Source organism: Eretmochelys imbricata, chromosome 10 (genome assembly GCF_965152235.1).
Source record: "Eretmochelys imbricata isolate rEreImb1 chromosome 10, rEreImb1.hap1, whole genome shotgun sequence".
NCBI classification, from domain to species: Eukaryota; Metazoa; Chordata; order Testudines; family Cheloniidae; genus Eretmochelys; species Eretmochelys imbricata.
This window is the reverse complement of record NC_135581.1, coordinates 23,130,123-23,154,122: the sequence shown is the minus strand read 5'-3', so window position 1 is coordinate 23,154,122 and position 24,000 is coordinate 23,130,123. Positions and strand designations below refer to the sequence as shown.

Genomic DNA, 24,000 nt, shown 5'->3' with positions numbered 1-24,000 from the left:
GCAAATTGATGAACCACACTTGTCATTTCAGAAACCAATGCCTCCTGAAACGTACAGCTCCCTCTTACTCTATTGTGCCTCTAAATCTTTGTGATTTAACTACTGTACATTCCGCAATCACTTATGTCTACAAGACTAGATGAATGGCTGAACTAAAATTGCACTTCTAATAAAACAAATGAATTCCTTTTTGCTCTTGTTCTGCACCACGGTAGCTGTCATTCTTGTAGATACTTTTTTATATATAAGCAGAAGATTTTTAAAGCAGGAGGATACATCCGACTTTAAAGTGGCATGTTAAAGATAGGTCCAAACTTCAGAAATAAACAATCCCAAATTTTGAGAAAGTTTTACTGGGACCAAGATAAAAACCCTATTTTTAACTGGGCCCAAACCTGCTGTGCTTGCCAACAAGGGAAGCAGCTGGGAAGAGACGAAATTTATTTTACAAATACAGACCTTGAGTATGCTGGTGAATATTTTGATGCTTTTATTATCTACAGGAAGCTCTGGATTCTAAGCATGAAAACAGGACAGAACACAGAAACTTGACCAGTTTGTGTGTGTAAACTAAAAACAAACATCAAACATGAGACCAAAGCTTGACCTCCAAATTCTACCACTAGCACCAGAGCCAGCACAGGCTGGGAATGCTCTCAAGGCAATACTGTGTAACTAGGGATGAAGGTTTCAGAGTAGCAGCCGTGTTAGTCTGTATCTGCAAAAGAAAAGGAGGACTTGTGGCACCTTAGAGACTAACACATTTTTTTGAGCATAAGCATGTAGCGCATGAAAGCTTATGCTCAAAAAAATGTGTTAGTCTCTAAGGTGCCACAAGTCCTCCTTTTCTTTTTTCTAGGGATGAAGGAGAGCCTGGTATATTGCTCTCTGGTGACCTCTCTGACCAACAACTGGAACTGCATAGATGAGCTCTGGGAAAGGCAAGGGCTTTGAGTAAGGGCATGGGAATGGAGTGACTGGCATTCTTAAGGGGGACTAGAGAATCTCTCCAAATGAGGCATATATAAAAAAGTAATGAGAGTTTGGTGGTAACAACTATTTTTCCCTATGCCAAAATGCCATTCAATTTTTATTTATATTTTGCTAAATTCTAGAAACAAATATCTGGTGGTAATTTTTGTGGAAAGCTGAGACTCAATGAAAATCAGTCATTTCGCTGGCAAATACTCGTGAATTGCAGTAGCAGCAATATACTAATATCCGACTTACATTTGGAAGGTCACACAGTGCAAGACTCATGTAATAATCCAGCCAAGTTGAGAAGTCTGTTTCTATTTTACCCAGCATATGTTGCTTGCTGCACGAGGTCAGAAAAACATTCTCCAAAGTGGCTTCTAACTGAATTTCATCTGGATACAATGGTCTGTTTCTCTGTATTAAACCGAGAAAATACTCTGTTAATGTAGTAATTGAATGAAACATTATAGTTATCCAAAATAACAATTTTCCCCCACACATCAGGTTGCCAACTTCACTCCCCATCCCATGCTCATGGTTTGTTTCTGAACCAAAAGAAGGTCCAGTATACATACACAGCCAGCTAGCTGGCTGTGTCAGTTCTATGTCTCACCCAACTCCTGTTACCTAAAGAGCCAAAGCTTCAACATAATCCAAAAATACAGTTCTTTCACTAGGAAGCATGTTGGTTTACCAGCATAACTACTGGGCCCAAATGTATAGCATCATTGTACACTCAAGGCAAAAGTGATGCCTGTATTTTATTTCATTTGATTTATTCTTAGCTATTCTACAAATATTTTTCTTTTTCCACATGAAAATAAAGGAAATCCATAAATAGTGAAGATTTACAAAATAATAAGAAAAGTAACCTCCTTCAGCTCAATGGAAAATGCGTATAGACTGTTTCAAAATCCATTCTAGATTTTTCATGGAGTTCTAAGGTGATTCATGTGAAATTCAAACACTAAGGATAAACCCTGTAGACACAGAAATTGCTCCTGCAAAGTATACGATGAGTAAACAGATATAGTAGCTTTTTGATACCTCATATGTCAGATTCTGTGTGATTTTTTTTCCATCCCAGTTCAGATCTAGATATTCAGTAAATAAGATTGTGGCTTGTTTTATAGACCCACATGCCTGAAGATTTCCTACAGTTAGTACTTTCTGAAGCTGGAAGAGAGAAAAATGGAATATACATGTTAGTGCCTTTGCCTGTCTTATATTTTCTTTCTGGAAAATTAGTTTACAGTTATACAAAATGCATTTTATAAACTCTTAGAGAATTGGTATCGTGGCACGTGCACCAAAGTAGAATCCATCCCGGTGCAGAGAGCTATCGCAAGTGGAGCCTATGCACCATTTACGTTCTGCTTTGTTCCTATTGCGAAACTTAAGTGGTGTGTAGCCCTTGCCATGGTCAACAGCACAAGAGTGCATTTCATCCCGAATGCACAAATTATTTTTAGACTTGAAATGGAATTTGTCTGCGCAATTGTGAGAATACTTTAGATGGGAAAGGAATACAATAAAGATTCCCCAGAGGTTTTATTCTACCCTCTCTAAAGGTTTGCTAAGAAAAAGTCTGCTTCAAATACAATAAAAACTCAGGTTTTCATGACAACAGAAGGGAAGCACTTTCAATTCTCATAGTGGTTAAGGCTCAGAAAGTAAAATGTGCCTACTCATATTGAACTCCAGATTCATACCTGACCTGAAGAAACTGCCACACAAGCATCCCAGAGGGTGATGTTGAACTTAGATTTATCTTCCAAAGTAATTTTGAAGTCAGCAGGCTGCCCACCATTCCAAGTGAGCTGTATCTAAAACCAGAAGAGAGAGATTTATACATTGATCCTGGGCTGCAGGACTAGAACTAATGGAACTGTCTGATAGAATCCTCCCAAAGAAGATGTCCAGTGGAAACAACCATATTTGTTGCAATAACTACTATGGAAGGCCAGTATTTTCTATTTACAAAATGTTGAGGCATTTCTAAGTCTGTCCATGTTCCATGTCCTAGAGAGTGTGAATGTTCTACTGAATTGAATGCTGTCAGGCCTCAAAAACCACCTTCTGCTCCTCTTGGCAAATCCATAGATAAACTGAACTTTTAGAATGAAGTCAATGAAAGTCTTTCCGTTGACTTCATTGGGAATTGGATTGGGCCCACAGTCCTTCCTCAGCAAAACTACCCTTGAAATTAATAATTCCAGTGGGAGTTTTGCCTGTATAAGAACTGGAAAAACAAGACTTATCCCTAGGCAAATACTGATCACTACAGATACAATCACTTTTGTATGAAAACAAGTTGAGAGCTCTCTGTTATTTGTGCAAGGATCGGAAAGAAATCCCAAGCTCCAGAGAGAGCACTGCACAATTCATGTGGCTTATTATTAGGCATTATTATCCGCTTCAGGTGATAATTTACTGTGCAAATGCCATGTCATGCAGTGCAGTGCAGTGCAAATGCTATGTCATGCATACATCTTTCAGATAGGTCATGTAATATTTTCCATTTTTCTTATTTTGCGGGATGATTTGCAAACTATTTTTTCTATTCCTAGCATAAGCACTTTGCAGACAAACCTGGCCAAAATGTATTTTAAATCCTTTTTCTTTTCATGCAACAGATTTCCTCATTGCTCCCTACCTTCTTTTTTGTGTGGGACTTTCATTTGAAGCCTAAAAACTGAAGTTCTGTCTGCTCTGTATATACATTAAAGAACTCAGAGCAGTTTTTATAGGAATAGGGATTTATGTGACCATTCTAGTCCAAAATTCATTTGACCCCTTTTCCCCCACTGCTGTGCCCACCAAAGTGCAACATGTACATTGGACATCAGTAAAATGTTGTCAGTTCCCAAGAGTATCTGATAAAGCACGGTTGTGTGTTTATACTTAGAAAAGGAAATAATTGACACTAGGACACAGCAATGTTTGGTAAGTTACAGCTGTCCAATGGTGATCACTGTATACAGCTCTGGAAATGAAGGATACAGTATAAATATATTATTATAGATATTATTTAATTTGCAGCACCTCTCATTATCGTACCTGCTGGTTGTACTTTCCACCTTTTCTTTCAGACAGGGAACTGACCTCCAGTTGCCTCAAGGAGAAATTAAACGGGTGAGCAACAGTGGCTCGGTACTTTACATGCTCTTTTCCAAATTTCAGGGAAGATGAAACAAATACCTGGGAAACATCAACAGACATAGAAATGTCTTGAGTAACAAAACTCCTTACACTAATTGAGCTGGGAAATCCAGCACAAAGCTGTTTTTGTAGTTTTTACTCACATGAATGACATGCTTAGCACTAGAAGTCAATTTTAGAGTTAGGGCATTCTTACTATCTAAATCTCCTCTGCGGTTTCAGGAGGATGTAGCATTTCTCTTTACCAGTGCACTAAGGCCATCATCCTGCAAAGACTTACGTACGTGTAACACCACCAGAGCCCAGTCGTCGGCGGGCAGGATGGAACCTGGAACCTCTGGAGCTAAATACATGAGCCTCTACTGCATGAGCTAAAAGCCATGTGCCTCTTAGCTAAGACTTTAGAGCAGACTCATTAAATCTCTCTCTCTAAGTGGTCTTGGTGCCACTAGATGGGATAGAACGCCACACACAGGTGGTGTGTGGGTTACACATGCACTTAACTTTAAGCACTGCAAGCAGTTCCATTGGCTTCAAGAAGACTTCTCATGTCATGTGAAGTTTAAGTATATGCATAAGTTCTCCAGAATTGGGGTCTAACTTGTGTAGTGTTATGCAAGAACTGTTTAACATCACACACCACACATGGAAATGGCAGCATACATTTCAGCAGTGGTTCAACTGTTCCCTGTATATCCTTTTCTAAATTTCATTTGGGATATTGATGCTTGTACATTATTACTCTAAGGGAAGCTTGATCCTTTATGGAGGCAAACTCATTTTCCGCTATGGTAATGAGTTTTATACTTTTCTTTTCCCCTTCCCATCATTAAGAAAATAATACTCTTTGAAATATACCTGTCTTGAGTAACATTATGCCAGTGTAACAACCTGTTTATTGCCTCAGTATGTTGGTAATTATACCTTAGATACAAATTCAGAGTACACATAATTTGCTTTAAGTCAGAGCTTGAGATGAACTCAACTATTCAGCCATGTTTCTATGTTATAACTGAGATTATTAAATTATGGTCCTTTACCAATTATTTTTAAAGGCAGATTTGCTCCTTTATTTTAAAAACTGAAACTGGTTAATCTGTTACAGTGTAAAATGTATTAAAACAATGAGGAGTCCAGTGGTCCCTTAAAGACTAAAAGATTTATTTGGACATAAGCTTCCGGGCTTAAAAAATGACTTCTTCAGTCTTCATCTCCTTCAGTCTTCAGAATAAGTGGTTTTTAACCCACAAAAGCTTATGCCCAAATAAATCTGTTAGTCTTTAAGGTGCCACCAGACTCCTTGGGTTTTTTTTGGATACAGACTAAAACAGCTACCCCTCTGATAAAATGTATTAGACATTTTATGCCAGATGTATCATTCTTATTGCTAATTAGGAGAAATCAAAGAAGAAAAGGCTGTGATTAAATCACTGATGTTAAAAATGCCTGCCACTTGGGGTATTTATTGTCTAACTCCTGTTAGTATGAATCTGACCCACTTCATTGAAAGAAACAATCTCTTAATCCCTTACAACCACCTCCCCACCTTCAGTGGCTTCTCACCTAATTCAAAATTCTTTTTTTGGCTTTGAAATTCCCCAAAGACTTGCTCCATTCTACCTCTTTGACCCTATATCCATCCTCTGCCCCATCCTGGTCATTTGCACCTTCAATCTTGGCCTGCATGTTATTCTGAATAGCTGTTTTTTGCCCTTTCATTTGGGTTGAAATTCCTTCAGTCTTCCACTCTGGACCATTTCCATTTAGCCTTTGGTTGCCTCTCTTTGTAAAGCAGTTTGTAGGGTTGCTGTATGAAGGATGTTGCATACAATAAAAGGCATTGCATTTAAGTAGTTCCACTAAGAATAAAGACTGCTCCACATTCATAGTTTTACAAAGTTATCTTAAGTCTACAGTTTTTCTCCTGCTCAAATTCCTTGACTATCTTTCTGTCTCATTTAGTCTTTTCAAACACACTTGATATTCCACAAATTTCTTCTGTGCTGTGTGCTGTTTTACCTGGTCTTTGTTGTTCCAACCAATGGTGACATCATCCTGATGATTGTGTGTTGAATGCTCCACATACATGTTGACCTTCGAATGCCAGGGGAAAGGAATGGAGAGAGGATGGAAAAACTCCACTAAAAGAAAGAGTTCAAACAGATTAACTTCAGATTACCATGCTGGTTTTCTGTTACTTTTAATTAGTGACAGTGCACATGACATAGCACCTCAAGAAGACAAGGACAACATTTGGCACTTAGCAAGAATATCTTTTTCTCATAAAATCATTTTTTGTGCCACATGTTGATTTCTACTGACTACAAAGAACCACAGAAAGGGGAAAAATTCTCTATTTACTAATAAATCAACCATGCAGTAATTAAAATGGAGACATCTGCTCAAAAGAAATTCCTGTAGGGAACACCAGGAAAGTTGTTATTTTCAGATGAAGATATCTCAGCATCGGGGGCTAGATGATCTTTCTAGACAGATGCCTTAGAAAGGTGGGAGTGGTAAAGGGCCACTGCTCTAGGGAGAACACCACAAGGCAATGTGCACAATGCCCCCGGGGCTCCTGGGCTGCCTTGGTGGAATGTAATTTACTACAAGCAGTTTCTGAAGAAGGCCATATGAAATAACCTAGCTTGCTTTACAGTCTCATCCCAAAGGATAGAAACAAAGGGCGCAATATTGAAGTCCTTACTCCTTGAATTCATTGGCAACTTTGCCTGAGCAAGATCTATAGGATTGGTCCCAAAATGTTTGAACTTATCTGGCATTAAAATATTTAGATAACCAGATTTTGTGTCCTTCACTTTTAAGTTTCCTTTATTTTCTGCTATCAAGGCTTCCTAGAAAGTTGAGAAACCTACCCTTAATGTCATGACCTCCAGATAACTTTGGGAAGAGTCCAGTGTAAGCGCCTGTTACTTTTACCTCCTTGCCGTCCCACAGCACAATGTGTCTCAACAAATGAGTTCTGTTACTTTTCTGGTAAACCATCATGAACACAAGCTGCCTTGGAAGAAATTTTAACTGAAAACAGAATCGGGGGAGGAATCCATTAAAAACCAGGACTTTGGAGACAGAAAAATCTAAAATGTGTAATTTGGGATTGAATTCACTGGGGCCAGTGGTTATCTATTAAATAAATGTTTGTATGGTGTCAATTCAAAGGAACCCTGATCCTTCACTGAGGCTTTTAGTTACTACCATTATATAAATGACAGTGCATGTCTGCTGTCAAATACCCTACTCTGTCTACTGTAACCAAACATACACAGTACTGTAACCTCTTTACAATATCTGTTTTTGTACACTTATTGCTTACTCTGCCATCTCTATCTGACCACACCTATTACAGTATTCTCTCTATTGCACCACAGTGTCACCATTTAAAAAAAAAATCCAGTGTTTGCACAAGCAGTTACTACAAACAGTGGTAGAAGACGTTTTTACAGTTTTCTTCTCTACTTAGACTAGGAAGTATGTGTGGTAACTGTGTAGCAAGAGTTGGCCAATATTCAGTTTTAAATATATTACAACATTTTCTCTACAGCATGTATTTGTATATACTGTGCACTGTCTATGTGCATGCGCAGACAAACCCCAAACCAAACAGTGGTTACATTGTTGGATACTAAACTAAACTAACCATGATCCGTAGAATACTACAGGCCTACTCCTGCTGCTAATGTAGTCGATAGCAAAACTCCTAATGGCTCCAACAGGAGCAGGATTAGTCCTAAGCATGGACACAAAATGACAGTGGCTATTTAGCCGATGGTACCAACCTGGGGCATTGTGTGCATCATTTCAATGACTTTTCTGTAGCTGGTCTCAGTGAAAGTTAACTTAGTTGTAAGATGGAAATCCTTTTTTTCCATCCTGATAGACAGCCTGCCTTCTGCTTCCCTCATGGAGTAATTTACCTATGGGAATTCCAGTTAAAGTGAAAGAGAAAACTGACTTAATTAGACTCAGACTCTTGTTTCTGTGGCAGAGTATATTACACGGAAAGGTGGATGTGATTTGTCATTTTCTTTCTTACATTCATATTGTAGCATGAAAGGTTACAAAAACAGACTGTTCTCAATGTGTGTGTCTGTCACGGAAGTCACGGATTCTGTGACTTTCCATGACCTCCGTGACTTCTGCAGTGGGTAGTGCTGGCTCAGGGGCTGCCCGAGCCGGGAAGCCCCTGGGCCGCCAGCAGCAGCAGTTTGGGTGTGTGGGAGGGGGCTCAGGGCTATGGGAAGAAGTGCTTACCTCGGCGTAGAGGGTCTCCCCAGCTCCCACCAGCACGTCCCTGCAGCTCCTAGGAGGAACGGCCAGAGGGCTCCACGCACTGCCCGTGGCTTTAGGCGCCACCCCCGCAGCTCCCATTGGCTGCAGTTCCTGGCCAATGGGAGCTGCAGAGCCAGCGCTTGTGGTGGGAGCAGTGTGCAGCGTCCCCTTGGCTGCCCCTCCCCCTAGGAGCTGCAGGGACATGCGGAGCCGGGTAGGGAGGCTGCCAGCCCCGCCAACCCTCCCCCACCCCAGCACCAGCAAGGGTCCCAGGCCGTGCGCTGCCATCTGGCCCCCCTTCCCCAGCAACAGCAGGTTCCCGGGCCACCCCCCAGCACCTGCATCGCCCCTGGACCGCCCCACCAGAGCACCCCCAGCTCAAGTCATGGACAGGTCACAGGCTGTGAATTTTTGTTTATTGCCTATGACCTGTCCGTGACTTTTAATAAAAGTACCCGTGACTAAAACGTAGCCTTCCTCATAAGGAATTAGGCTTTGTTACTCTGGCAATAACTGCTCACACACAAATAGTCTACTGTCTCCTGTGGACAATGTTATTCTTTCCCTTCCCTACTTTGCTTTTGTATTCCACACCCACTGCTAGTAGCCAGTTTCCAGAACAATTTCCTCACTGACCATTGTTTTTTTAAATAACCAACGTAATTATAAATACAGCTTTGGGACAGCAAAAGAAATTCTTTATGGATACAAAATTCTGGCATTGCTTTATCCAGTGTTTAGGAAGTGGAATCTACTGATATAAATGAATCCCCCCTATTGTGCTAGGAATGCTGACAATTATTGCTTTGGAACATATCCAGCATCTTGGAAATGCGCTGTGCCAAAAAACCCCACCAATAATAAAAAATTAATAGTTGTTAGTGCTAGAAATCCTGCTGTTAGAATCTTGAAAAATTAGATGGGTGTAGCAAAAGACATGGAGGGTGGATAACCTGTAGATAGTTACCTTTGAAGAAAGTTCAGCTGTGCCGGGGAAGTATTGAAGAAGGAAGGGGACATTATGTAGGGCTTTTATATTCAGTTCTTCACTAGAGGAAAGAAATACATTGTTTGGACAAAAATATTACTAAAACTACTCATGAGTCACTGGAACAGAACACTCAAAAGGGTCCAAACCACTGCTGGAATACGTGGGTGCAACTGCATAGGCCTCTGAATCTACCAGAGTCTCGTGAATTATGAATTGCACTTAATAGACTTGTTCAAGGCAAAAGAAATGAAATGACAAATTCTGACCTCTATGGAAGATGTGCATTCCAAGGAAGTCCAATATATAGGAATATGATTTTTTTGGAATGCATCACATGCGCATCACTGATTTAAACATGGGACTTGTACTAGGAATATGGGGCTATTAATGCAGTCAGTCATAGTTTCCCGATGAAAATTTGCTATGGTCAAAATTCTAGCTAAATGTGAACGAGTTCTTAGTGCAAAGAAGTACTCCTGGCTGGAATATACTGAAATACATGTGTAATATTCCAGAATTTCAAGATCCAAAATAATACATCTCTTAGACCCCTTAAAAAGCTCAGAAGTTTGTGCATTAGTCTTTCCAAGTCCTTTCTATAACGATATTTTCTATCTAATCCTTCTGAAGTGAATCCCTTTTCTATTAATCTTTCATAGAACATCCTTGAAAAGTTTTAGAAGAATTCTGGAAATAAACACCGTAAATACCACAAGTGCTATGCATCAGAATGACCCCAAATTAGAAGAATCAGGAAGTTTTCACAATTTTTACTGAGGTTTAACTGTGCTGAAGTGACTTTAATGGGAGTTAAAACACATGCTTAGAGTTAAGGCACGGGCTTAAGAACTTTGCTGGGTCAGAGCCTCAGTCGTCTGGTCCCCGCCAAAGGAATACAGTGGCAAAACTCCATAGAAATGCTGCCTGTCTCCTGCCTGGGGAAGTAGAGAAGTGGAGATTTCTTGCAGAGGGATTCTACAGTTTCTTCATAGAAATGTGGGAGGAGGAGGCGGACAGTCAAGAGGCCAGCACAAAACATGCATCTACTTTCCCAAGCCCCTGTGTTTGGAGCAGGCTAGGGGAACAGCAGACCATGCCTGCTAAATTTTCCCTGTCACCAGCAGTTAGGGACTGATACCATTCTTCAGCCCCGCATACATTTCCCTGAGCTAACATCCTGTTTATCAGGGCTGTGTATTTTATTTAAGGATTTATTATCCACTTCATTAGTATTTGGGCCATTTTATAAGGCCTTAACTGTATTTCTGTGATCTCACCAGCCGAATTCAAACTTTACAATTACCAAAATCACCCTCTCACCTTTGCTGTTCATTTTTCACATTGATGGTGACTGAGAGGTTTGTATTTGGTTCACAGGTCAACTTCATAGAGCCTTCAATTTCACTTGCAGTTAGGACTTCGAGGAATGCTATCTGGGGAGTAAGCAGAAAGACAGCAAACAGAATGTGTAAAGGGCAGTCTCTCACTATAAGGCTCTCTGGTACAAAGCTAGTTTCTAGTCTCTACAAAGCTAGCGTTGGAGCTGCTAACTCAAGCAAAGCCCAATGCAAAGTGTCCCATTATACAACACACAGTAAAACATGCAGGGTCTTTTAGCTCTTCACAATAAGTTATATGGGTTGTGTGCCCCTTGCAATGTTCCTCAGAGTTGCCCAAGTCATGAGGTTGCTTTAATGTATCTTAAAGTGCTGGGCAAAGCACTGACCAGTGGATGACAATTCTGCTTTGTGGCAGCTTTCAAGGTTTCAACATTTGTTTTCATTCCATGAACAAACCTTCTGAATGATTTAATGAAAGTGGGAGCGTGTGTGTGTCAGTCAGTCTCACTCAATGTAGCCGGGTGATCAGAGCACTGGCCTTGGGAGGTGGGAAGCCCATGTTCAAATTGCTGCTGTCTGATTCAGCGCAAATGTTTTCATGCCAAATCAGACAGAGCAGAGACTTGAACCTGCGTCTTCCACAAAAAGTTTATGGAAACTGACAGCTCTACAAAGTGTCTCTGCTTTAGCAAAGCAGCGTATTTGCTGAATCAGCTCTGCTGCTCACATTTGATGATTTGATAGCTGGTGACTTTAAAACTGAGCTATAGAGGAGCATCAGGAGACTTAAATAATGTTAAATGGTATTTCCTGCCTTAGCAGTTATAATGCTGACTTACATATTTCTGAATGGGTTGGTTTAGAAGTAGACCTCCCCCGCCATTTTCCACCTGGATCTCTTAATTATCATAGTTAATCATACTAAAACAGACAATGCAGGCTTAACTCCCTTAACCTCATTTGTACCAAACTCCAATGCACTCCAGAGCTGTACTGCGTTAATACTGTGTCCATGGACACCGGTTAACATAAGTGTATCCATAGGACTTAAATGCTTATAGACTTATTGGGAGATACCACATTTAGAGCTTGATCCTACAAGATGCTGAATAGTCCCTCATGGTACTGAGTACCCTCAAGTCAGCATGTGTGATGTATGCTGAGTCAGCAGGAGCTGAGGGCACTTAGCTCGTCACTGGAGTGCTCAGTAATTCAGAGTTAACCCATGCTTCCTACATGCATAAAGCACTGAAGGAGTCAGCGTCTCAGCAATCTTCCTTTTCTCATGGAGACTTTTAGAGGATAAGACGTTACAATAAAAGATCTCAAGGTGGGAAAAGCAAGAGTGTAGTTCCTGTCCTCTTCAGTAAGATGTTGGCATTAAATACTTAATACTAATTTCAACATTGAAAATATGAGGCTCTAATATGGATCTAATATTTATTTTAAGAAGAATGTACCTTAATCTACATTCTGTCTCCTAGCTACACATTCTCTCATCTCAGGTAGGAGGCTACATCAGGAGCTTACTAGTACTACTTCTACGCGTTACCCAACAGAAGGTGAGGAGCCTTCCCAAGAGATGAATGTGTGCAGTTTTTTGCTGACCCCAGTGGGTGGCTTGGAAGCTTGAAAATATTACTGGAATAGTAAATTGCTTGAGTATGGTGAGAGACAGTGAAACGTGCAGCAGTCATTGCATCTGGTCAAACGTCCCTGCTAAAGAGCTACAAATGACTTAAACCAAAACACAGTGATTCTATATCAGGGTTGTGTGAAAAAGCTGTTTTCAGTAAAGTCTTTCTGGTTTGCTAAGAATCTGTTCACATTAGAAAATGTGATCACCATGGCTTATTGTAAATCTGCTCCTTTCTGAAGTGCATGTTTAATCACGTAAGAACAGAAATTTCTACTAGCTACTGGATTTATGTATTGGAAGTGGACTGTTAGCTCTGCATGATACTTATTTATATTAATTAAATATTTGGATATGCTGAGCCAAGACCTGCTCTCACCTACACCATTCTAAATCTGGAGTACTGCGACTGATGTTACAATGGATTCGTGCCAGTGTAACTAAAATTAAAATTATTATCCATGGTAACTCAATACACTCCTCTAAACAAAGCACACAAAGCTATCTATCTATGTTTTATTACCTTACTCATGAAGGGAAGTCCCAGATGCTTGAGAACAGTTATTGAATGTTTTACCTCTGCCATCAGTTCAAATGTATCATACAATTCAAAGTCAGTAACAACATCCATATTCAGAGTTATATATTTGTCATCATATTGAATTTCAAAGGTCGTCTTGGCTTTGTTTGCTAAAAGCAAGGAACATAACATTAATCATGCCATTTTAACGGGCTCCATCCCATTCAGTGCAGGCTTATACAAAACCGAAAGTGCCAGTGAATACACCTTTCGAGTAAAGCCGTAAAACATCAGACACTCTAGAATGGCATGGGCTGTGGTCTTGGGTTTGCTGAGCCCAAAAACTGGGTTCTTTAATTGCATTTGTATATATTAAGCCAGGATCTAGCAAAGCACTTAAAAGTTACACACAATCTTAAGTATGCGAGTGGTCTCATAGGAGTCAATGTGCTTTGCAAGATCAGGGCTTTATTGTCTGTCAATACACATGGTTTTTATAGCACCCAGCATACTGGCATAGTTTCCTTTAGCAAATAAGACCTATTTTGAGGTCAAATGCTCCCCTCTATTACAAATAGAGATTATCATAATATTTCAAATGAAATTTTTTGTTCTTTTTCCCCCTTCCACTCCCACTTTTTCACTAGCAAAATGGGAAAAGGACATAAAAGGAGGAGGGAAAACAGGAGGGGAAAAAGGGGGGAACCTGAAACCCAGAAACGTTTTAGAGAAGCAGGCAAAAATGTGGAGAGGCATGCAGTATGCTAGCTTGTGATCCAGTTAGTGGCTGGCTCAATGAGAGTGAGCACCTATTAACAGCTAATGGAAACACACCTTTTGATTTAAGTAGTAGGGCTTTAGCTATTGGTACTGAAAGTACTGGTTTGGTCCCTGTTGACCTCCATGACACCTGTGCTTACATGACTGTGGGTTCCTTACATTACAGAGTTTACCTAAATGTGACCATTCTTCCATTTGGGCACAGAAGACACTTATTGCAGTGGGAGATAGGAAGTAAAGATGGAGATAAGGTCTACAACCTCTAGTGCCATGCAGCTGTGGTGGCTCCTTCAGTGTTGATGTTTGGAGGGTAGGCTGGCATGTGACAAGTGGCTCTGCCTGCACCTAAACAGATCCACAGGTCAAGCCATGTGGTGGTGGTGAGGTTTATGGTTGCCATGGAGACTACTATAGCCCTTCATACACAACTGCTAGCCAAATCACCTAGGTCAAGCCTTCTCTTGGTGCAGGGACCAGGTTTAGACCAGCGGTGCCAACTGAGGTGGCTCGTGTGTGTGGGGGGGGGAAAGGGGGATTGTGCCACCTCTGCCCCTAGGCTTTTGCCTTGCTCAAAGTTCCGTAGGCCACAGAGCCAGAGGCCAGGGCCTGACCACTCCAATGCAGTGGTACCTGGCACACAAGGTTGCAACGCCACTCAAATTTGACCTGGCCGCTCCTTCATCCAGATGTGGAGCTGCTGGGCCAAATGGTGTTGGCAACGTGGCACAAAGGAAATCTGTTCCTGTACAGCAGAGCACAGGGGAGTCTGCCAAGAATTCGACTCCTAGCAGCACCGGCTCATGCCCTGTGTGAGTAAGAGAGGGGGAGACTCCTTGACCGAGGGAGACCCGGGATCCCTGTGGAAAGAAGGGAGGGGGGAGATGAGCAGGAACCAGCACATGGTATTAGTGTCAACGGCCCTTTCATTTAATCTAAGCATTATGAGGCAAATGTTAGTGATGGTGCGTGGCCTGAATAACTGGGCTGTGTGCTCAGGAGTTCCATATGGGCTTGAGGGAAGAAACCTTTCCCTCCACCTACGCTCTGTTGCCAGGACTGCAGCAATGTGTGCTCCAATGGAGTCCCTGTTATCCCTATTGACAAATAAACCCTGCACTGTAAATCCCTTTGGACCTGTGCTCTGCTGCTGCACACAGTGGTTGGTTTCTGCACCCTGTGTGGGGGCTCCCAATCCTACCCTCTCCCACTGCAAACAGCAGAACTGCATTGGTTCCCTGTAGTTAGGGCCCTCCTACAAAACCCCAAATGGAAATCTCATCACTATTGGATGCACTTCTGTTTTGGGGGAGTAGGGAGAATTTCATGCTGCAAGTGATGTTTGGTGGATCTGGGGGCTTTTTTGGTTGCTTTTTTTGGTATGCAACAGATGACGATGGGCAGGCTATTAACCAGTTTGATCATTAATTGATCAACGTTTGCCTTGTATTTCAGTTCTTCTCATTGTTACATAAAGGGAAAGAATGTATGTGATGGAGACATATGTGCAATAGTTTGACTGCTTAAAAAAAAACCCTAGAGACTCATCTTTCACAGTATTAATGATTCCAGAACTGCTGAATTGTTTCAGCATAGGTAGCTAAAATAGCCTGTAAAAGCTGGTTGGAAGCTAAAGACAAAATTATACCTGAAGCAATTTGTGGTAGAGTGAGTGCCCTCTTGGGGTTAGGGCTCTGACCTGGGACTCAGGAGATGTGGGTTCAATGCCCAGTGCTGCCACAGATTCTTGGTGTGACCTTGGCAAGTTATTTTCCCTTGGTGCCCCTCATTTCCCCATCTATAACACGGCAATAATGCTAACCTTTCTCCCACACTTTATCAATCTTGTCTAATTCAATTGTGAGCTCTTGGGGTAGAGACTGGTGTTTTGCACTGTATTTGTACAGCATCTAGCACAATGGTGCCCTGACCTCAACTGGAATACAAAAAATAATAGATCTAACTCATCTCATGCCATACACATTTTTAAGTGCTACCATGTTTATTGGAGAAAGGAAATACTGTGACTTTTTAGACAGTATCGGTGGCACACAGCGAATCAACTTGCAAAGAATTACACAAAAAGTAGTAACGAACACAAAGTCCTGTTGCATAAAAAGACTACAAAAAAACCAGCATCCTACCTAGTTTCTGTAACACAAGAGTCAGATTGGTCGCCTTAGGGTAGCCAAATGTCAGTAGTGCCTCACTGTTATGTACACTTTGACAGAAAATTTCCATTTGCTGGCCAATGTAACGAGAGTTAACTGTGTATGTGACTGATGTTCGTCCAGTCATAATTTGCACACGTCTCTCTTGAGTGGAATTTAATATTTGAAGGGACACAACCATCTGATAAAAGATATGTATATGTACTGAAAACAGACATTCAAAAACAATATCCTGGCCTGTTCCTTTTCAGAGAAGGACAGCAGAAGGAAAAGTTACTTTTATCTACAATTGTTACTAAAATTGACCCATAAATAGCAGAGCTTTAACCCATTCATTCGTTATCTATTAACATTTCTAGTATCAAATAGATCCATTGGAATGAACTGCAATTTAACTTGAGTTTAATCAATTGTAGGAATCAATTTTATGTCACATATTGCTTAAGTTACACCTTATCCCATAAAAAGATGAAAATATATCTAAGATTATACAATAAACCATTGATGTGTGCACACACACAGTTTAGAAGACAGGAGGATTTTTCTGTTAATTCCATGAGGGGACATTTAAGGAAATATTTCCCAGTAAAGTACACATTCCCATTAAAATCATGGGAACTGTGTCTCACTGAGCAATGCAATGCTCTGAAAATCTCTCTCTTCAGGACTTGCATTGCATTTTAAATGCCTGATCATCACATGCTCTATACTATCAAAGATCAAAATGGAATAGACTGGTTCACAAACCAGCAAATTCATCCTTAAGGCTTATATTTTGGCCTTACTTAGATTGTAAACTTTTGGGGGCAGATCCCATCTTTACATTCTGTGGGTGCACAGTGCCTAGCACAGCAAGGTTCTGGTCCATGACTGGAGCTTCTTGGTACTACTGGATTACAAATAATAAATAATAATTCATCAAACTATTTTAAAATGAAAAATACCTGGATCGATGCTGAGACTCCAAGTTGTATCAGCCATGGCCAATTGTGCTGGAAATTCCCAGTCAAGTCAGTTCTTGCCTCAGTCTTTTGGATTTGTCCTTCCAGAACCATCAGGCAAGAACCATAGAGTGTTTGGATACTGAAACTCTTGATATCTTTCAGGTCAATGGTAGCCTGTGCATGATAATATCAATGATATGAAAAAGGGTGAGTTTACAAAAGTTTGAGCTACAATTAGTCAGGATTCCCTTTTCAGTTCAGGATGCATCTTTGAGACGAGGCGTAAAAGAGAAGTCCCAGGAGCTTGTGGGTCATTAAGGATCACATGATACTTTTAGAAAGGGAAAGTTAACTTTGGTGTTTAGCATGTAATTCCAATCTGGGTAATTACATTCTGGTTACCTCAGTGTTCCCAGCCACCATCATCTCCAGACGGTTTGTTTCGTCTCCCCTTGTTTTTCTGTTCAGTGTTGTTAAACACATGGTGCCCTGTTACTCTGCACTAGCTCTCTGTTGCTCTCAGGTGCAATTCAAGGTAGTGTTGACATTGATTTATAAAGCCCTTGCAGGTTTGGGGCCCTGCTACTTGAGCGTTTGCCCCTCTCCTTGTGCATCAGCACAACAGGGGAATTCAGCTCACACATCCTTATTCTTAGTCACTGATTGCCCGGGTGCTGGCATAGTGGAGGGCCCTTGGCTCTGGAATTCACTTTCTCCCTGACAGAGCCCAAATCTCAGGGTGTAAGGCAAAACCAGTCTTGCCTGAGGTGGCCCCTTCATTTCCCTTGTTCCTTTCAGCTTAATTAATAGAATCAGCATTGAAACCGTGCATTGACGTTTATCCACACATTTCTGTATTGTTTTGCAAATGTCTGTGCATGTGCCCAGAGACCTACAGTGTGAAAGAAATTTTAAAAAATAAATAAGGAAATAAATTTCTCCTGCATTTTCAATTCCATCAGCTGTTCTCCTTCCCATCCTAAAATGCCGCATTGCTACATGCTGTTAAACAAGTTGTTGTGTTTCAACCCAGAGGTGGCCTTAATTTGGAGATGGATCCTTGTGTATAATGGGTGATGGGCTTTGAGGGGAAAGGCATTATGTACGTGTCATATTATTAAATAGAAGCGTATTACCATAGTGAGGCCAGGACAGCTAATTGCAATTATTGCTTATTAATTAGTACATTATGAATTTTTAAAAAGCATAAGGTGTGATGTTTACAAACAAAACATTGAATTCTATTTTCCAGAGGTGTAGCGTACTATAAATGAACAGCATACCTTTCAGGGTTAAAAAGCCAGTAGTACCAGACAAACTTTTATTGGGTGTCTGCGATGATCGAGCTACTATTGGGAGGAAGCATTAAACTGTTTTCAGCTTCCGCTTCCTATCCCATAAACAGGGCGTGTGGTTCTTGCCGTTTACTTCCAAACCCCCTGAGGGAACCTGGTGCTCTGCAAATAAATTTCAAGCTTCAAAGCCACATTTCCCAAGTATGTATGTGGCACGCCCTCCTCCCCTCGGTCTGCTTTATTGCAGAAGAGTAGTTAGAGATATTTGGAAAGCCACACATTTTTTTCTATCTCTGCAATTTAACCCAGGCATATATTTGTAAGCTTTCACCCTAACCTCTTCCACGCAGCTATGGTGTTAATCTGCAGCTGGTGCCATCTCACAGGTCTCTATCTCACAAAGGTTCTCAAGTGTTTAATTTCATTAGGCCATTTCAGCGACATATTGTTGAAACCGAAGAGCCCAGAACCATATGAGTAAAACCCGGTCCAGTTCTATATATTGCATTTCTGAAGTGGCTCACGGCATGTTGAGAACCTGGGGACCATGTGGTCACACCTCATCAGTGTGCTGCATAGGGGCGGTACATGATGCTTTGGAGCAGAGCTTCACCATTATCTCAGATGGCTTGCACAGGAGCAGCAGCAGCAAGTGAGGGGTATGTGAGGGAGGAAACCTAAATGCTGACAGTTTTAAAAGAGGAAGCAGGTCAGGCTGCTTCAGTTTTTCACAAGACAGAAAGGGAGAAAATAACGACAAGTGAAAAGTGCTTCACTGAGGAAGAAAATATCAGATGCACAACTGCCAAATGAGGAATAACTGAGTCGGCGGAAGTACTGCTGAAAAGGGATCTGTGGATTGTAGTGGATCACATATTGAATATGAGTCAACAATGTGATGCAGTGGCAAAAAAGTCAAACATTCTGGGGTGTATGGACAGGAGTGTTGTATGTAAGACACAGGAGGAAATTGTCCTCTTCTACTCAGTACTGGTGAGGCCTCACCTGGAGTACTGTATCCAGTTCTGGGCACCACATTTTAGGAAAGATGTGGGCAAATTGGGGAGAGTCCATAGGAGAGCAACCAAAATGATAAAAGCTTTACAAAACTTGACCTATGAGAAAAGGTTAAAAAACCTGGGCATGTTTAGTCTTCAGAAAGAAGACTGAGGAGAGATCAGATAACAGTCTTCCAATATCTTAAGGGCTGTTATAAAGAGGACTGGGATCAATTGTTCTCCATGTCCACTGAAGGCTGGGCAAGAAATAATGGGCTTCATGTGCAGCAAGGGAGATTTAGGTTAGATATTGGGAAAATCTTTCCAACTATAAGGGTAGTTAAGCTCTGGAATAGGCCTCCAAGGGAGGTTGTGGAGATTAAGAATAGGTTGGACAAACACCTGTCACGGATGGCCTAGGTTTACTTGCTCCTGCCTCAGAGCAAGGGGCTGGACTACATGACCTCCCGAGGTCCCTTCTAGCTCCACATTTCTGTGATTCTATGAAAAGGAAAGCGGAGCAGACCCTGAGCAGCTGGGCTCTTAACAAGCTAGAACCCTCCTTTGCCTGCTGTGGAAAGTATATTGGTCCAGCCTACTCCCTTGGGACTTTCCCCTTTCCCTCCTGGGGAGCAAGGTCAACTTCTGGGCTCCTCGTTTCTGAGATTTGGAAGCAAAGAGCAGAGGCCCAGAACTGCTGGAGCAGCAGTGGAGCTCTGCAGATAGGGTAGGGCCAGCCTAAATTAATTGTTTTTTGGGTTAAGAGGTGGGGGGCAGGCAACCTAACTTGACTGAACTGGAAGCAGCCTGAAACCATCCCTGCCCTCTGGAAAATCTCATCCCACCAGAATCCTGGTTTATTTAATTCATATGGTGAGAAAGAAAAGGTTCCTCACCTTGTGCAGTAACTGAGGTTCTTCGAGATGCATGTCCCTGTGGGTGCTCCACTTCAGGTGTCGGTGCATCCCGCCGCCGTCTATCAGAGATTTACAGTAGCAGTGTCCGCACGTGCGCAGTAGGTGTCTCGTGGTGCCGTTGGTGCTGCATTCTAGCACACACACAACCCAATCCCTTCAGTTCCTTCTCTACTGCAGAGTCCTTACTGAGAACTCAGAAGTAAAGGGGAGGAGGGTAGGTAGTGGAGGACCCACAGGGACACACATCTCGAAGAACCTCAGTTACTGCACAAGGTGAGGAACCTTCTCTTCTTCGCGTGCTGTCCTTATGGGTGCTCCATTTCAGGTGACTGTAGAGCAGTGCCCCATAGAAGGCAAGGAGGGACTTCAGGTTCATTTGAGTCTTAAAGGTAAGTATGGTTAAGCCAACTATGGTGTTAGCCCAGGAGTCTTCAGTAATTGCATAGTGCTCAGTGAATGTGTGGACAGAGGCCACCCTGCAAATCTCTAATATTGGAACATTGTCTAGGAACACTAACAAGGTTGAAACTGAGCATGTAGAATGAGCTCAGATGTGTGCAGGCTGGTCGGTGTTTCGAATACGATAGTATTGTTGAATGCATGTGGAGATCCATTTTGACAGTCTCTGAGTGGAATGCTGGGCATGTTTTAAAATGGAATGCTTGGTAGTAGAAACAAAAAATCTGGGAGATTTTTGGAAAGGTTTGTTTTTTTCCAAGTAAAAAGCTAATGCACACCTAATGTCCAATGTATGCAAAGCGGTCACTGTTGGAGTCCCATGAGGCTTAGGATAGAATGTGGGAAGGCGGATTGGTTGATTCATATGAAAGGATGATGTGACCTTTGGTAGAAGTTTTGGGTGTGGTCATAGCATGACCTTGTCTTTGAAGAATAATGTATAGGGAGGTTCGGTGATAAGAGCCCCTATCTCACTTATACATCTGGCAGAAGTAATAGCGACCAACGAGGCCACTTTCATGGATAAATGAGGAGGGAACAGGTGGCTAGTGGTTCAAATGGTGGCCTGGTAAAGCATTTCAATATCAGACTGAGGTCCCAGGCTGGAGTAGGTTGGCGAACCTCTGGGTAAATGTTCTGGAGCCCTGCAAGGATGTGTTTAGTAATGGGGTGTGCGAAGATCGAGGTCCTGTCATTCTCATGATGGAATGCTGTAATGGCCGCAAGATGGACTTTGATCGAGCTCATTGCTAAACCTGAGCATTTCCGTTCCAGTAGGTAATGGTGTAGTGGAGACCGCCAAGTGTTTTTCTTGACACCAGGAAGAGAATCTCTTCCATTTTTGAAAGTAAGTATTATGCGTGTTCACTTTCCTGTTTAGTAATATGTGTTTGACTTGTTCCGAGCAGGCTAATTCGCCATGATGGAACCATGCAGGAGTCATGCTTGTAAATGAAGTTTCTCTGGATTTGGGTGAAGAGTGTGACCGTTGTCCAGGGACAGCAGGTCCAAGTGGTAAGGGAAAGCTTGAGGGGCGCATATCGCCATGCACAGCAGGTAAGGGTACCATGCTTGTTTGGGTCACGTCGGGACTATCAGGATGACCTTGTCTATACATATCTCATGTATCACACATGAAATTAGGGAATCAGAGGGAATGCATACATGAGTTGTGCATCCCATGTGATGAGGAAGGTGTCCTCCAGTGATCATGGTCTCATTCCTGCTATCGAGCAGAACATTGCACATTTGTGGTTTGTTGGGGATGTGAACAAGTTAATAAGGGGAGTGCCACACCGGTGAAATATGGATTACAGGACTCCCCTGTTCATTTCCCATTCGTAGTCCAGAGAGAAGTACCTGCTCAGAATGTCCGCCATCAAATTCTGACAGCTGGGAAGGTAGGAGGCCGAAATGTTTATGTTATGGTGTATGCACCAGGTCCACAGTTTCATGGCTTCGATGCCTAGTGAGTGTGATTGAGCACCGCCTTGATGACTGATGCAAAACATACAGGCAGTGTTGTTGGTTATTATGCAGATTGTTTCGTTCCTTACATGTGGTAGAAAATGTCTGCAGGCATTGCAAACCACACAACTCTAGTAAATTGATGTGCAAATGAGTCTCCACAGGATACCATTTGCCTTAAGCCATGTGTTGATGCATGTGGACTCCCTAGCTTATCAGCGAGGCGTCCGTTATGATTACTACTGATGGGGGTTCCTGTTGGAATGAGATGCCCAGGCATATATTTTCTGGTCTTGTCCACCACTGTAGAGAGTCCAAGACGCAGGGTAGTACTGTAAGTTGTTTGTATAGGCTGGGCTTGTTGGGTATGTATACCAAGCTCAAACAGTGCAGTAGGCCGCGCATAGGATAGTCCTGCGTGTCGTACCACAAACATTGTGACTGCCATGTGTCCTAACAGTTGTCGGACAGTATCAGCTGGAATTTGGGGGCTTACTCTGACTTCCAAGATGAGGTTTGTCAGCGTTATGAATCTGTTCAGAGGTAGGCCTTTATGGCATTGAGATGTGCCCAGATGAAGTCCAGTTGCTGAACAGGGATTAGAGTAGTTTTTCATTCATTTATCTGTAGCCCTAGATCCCTGAATAGTGTGATCATCATCTGGACTGTGTCCAGTGCTTCTTGTTGAGTTGGACCTTTGAGAAAGCAATCATCCAAGTATGGGAAAAACGTTATCCCTTGTTTGCATAGATGTGCCGCTACTACTGCTACAGTTTTGGAGAAGACAACGCAATGGACAGGCTGAATGGTCATACTCTGTACTGGAAATGGTCGTGTCCTACTATGAATCGCAGGAATTTCCTGTGAGTGGGACATATGGTAATATGGATATAAACATCTTGGAGGTCGAGGGCAGAAGAACCAGTCATCCTTGGGCATTATTCTTCCAGCGGAGATCCCAGTCGCGCCAGGCTCTTGCCTTCGGGTTGCTACAGTGGGTGCATTTTTGTGGTATACATGCCTCCCCGAGACAATGAGTGCCCATCAGAAACGGGCATTGCTTCATGGCAGGAGCTGCATCACTTAAAGCCTGGGGAGCCACAAATCTCTGATGGTTAACCAACCCCGGTGCGGGTAAACTACGTGGAGGGTAAAATCGGAAGAAGTAACCAAAAAAATCTTTAAATAAAACTAACACTAACACTAACGATAACTTTCTAACTCACTCACTCACTATTTAAACTACTATTTCTAAAGGTATGGGAAGAGTGGTGAACACTTCCCCAGAGCTCTGTCTTCAGCCAAGGATGGTTGAGAAGGAACTGGAGGGGTCAGGTCATGTGCACACTAGACGCGGCACCAGCGGCACCGTGAGATATCTACCGCGCATGCGCGACACTGCTACCGTAAATCTCCAACTGACGGTGCCTGGACACACTGAGACCTGAAGTGGAGCACCTACAGCAACAGCACTCAAAGAAGCAACAACAGATTTATAATCTGCCCATTATGGCATGACATGCAAAACCCAAGTGTTCGGCCATTTTTCACGCAGTCAACTGGCTTGTGTCACACACTGGTGGCAGGTTTGAAGACTGCCAGGTATATTTGTATACAGACAACAAATGTCCTAGTACATTAAATGTCACAACTGGCACAACAAATAACTGTTAAAACTTTGCACACTTTGTGATCAGTGCTGGGACTACAACATGTATGCTCATGAGGTAGTGCCCAAGTGTGGGAAATAGCAGAAGGCTCAAAATTAGGTTTTGGAGGACAGGAACAATAGCTGTTCTCTAGGACAGATGGATTAAAGGCAGGGAAGGTTCTCAAGAGCAGCACGGCAGCTGGCTGGGACAGAAACTAAGGAAGGAACAGTAGCCTGGGAGTGGTTATGGAAATAGGAAGGGCAGATGAGTTGGTGGGATGGAGGGAAAGAGATCAGCTCAGATGCTTTAATGTGGAGGCAGGAAAAGGCCAAGACGTTACCAAGCATAAGATTAAGCAGCTAAAATGTTGGAAACAATCTATGCTACCTGCAGCTCCTGGGGC

General features: G+C 42.2%; 1 protein-coding gene across 1 annotated transcript in view; it reads right to left on the bottom strand.

Moving 5' to 3' along the window:
- The window catches only part of LOC144271419 (uncharacterized), a 139,226-nt gene that overhangs the window by 17,209 nt on the left and 98,017 nt on the right, over positions 1 to 24,000 (bottom strand). Inside the window, exons 47-56 of the mRNA XM_077828763.1 lie at positions 15,839 to 16,046; positions 12,921 to 13,087; positions 10,742 to 10,854; positions 9,398 to 9,479; positions 7,017 to 7,179; positions 6,160 to 6,281; positions 4,039 to 4,179; positions 2,691 to 2,804; positions 2,026 to 2,154; positions 1,231 to 1,392 (exon numbers count right to left, since the gene is read on the bottom strand). Of these exons, the coding sequence (XP_077684889.1) occupies positions 1,231 to 1,392; positions 2,026 to 2,154; positions 2,691 to 2,804; positions 4,039 to 4,179; positions 6,160 to 6,281; positions 7,017 to 7,179; positions 9,398 to 9,479; positions 10,742 to 10,854; positions 12,921 to 13,087; positions 15,839 to 16,046 (1,401 nt within the window). The remainder of the gene's footprint in view (positions 1 to 1,230; positions 1,393 to 2,025; positions 2,155 to 2,690; positions 2,805 to 4,038; positions 4,180 to 6,159; positions 6,282 to 7,016; positions 7,180 to 9,397; positions 9,480 to 10,741; positions 10,855 to 12,920; positions 13,088 to 15,838; positions 16,047 to 24,000) is intronic.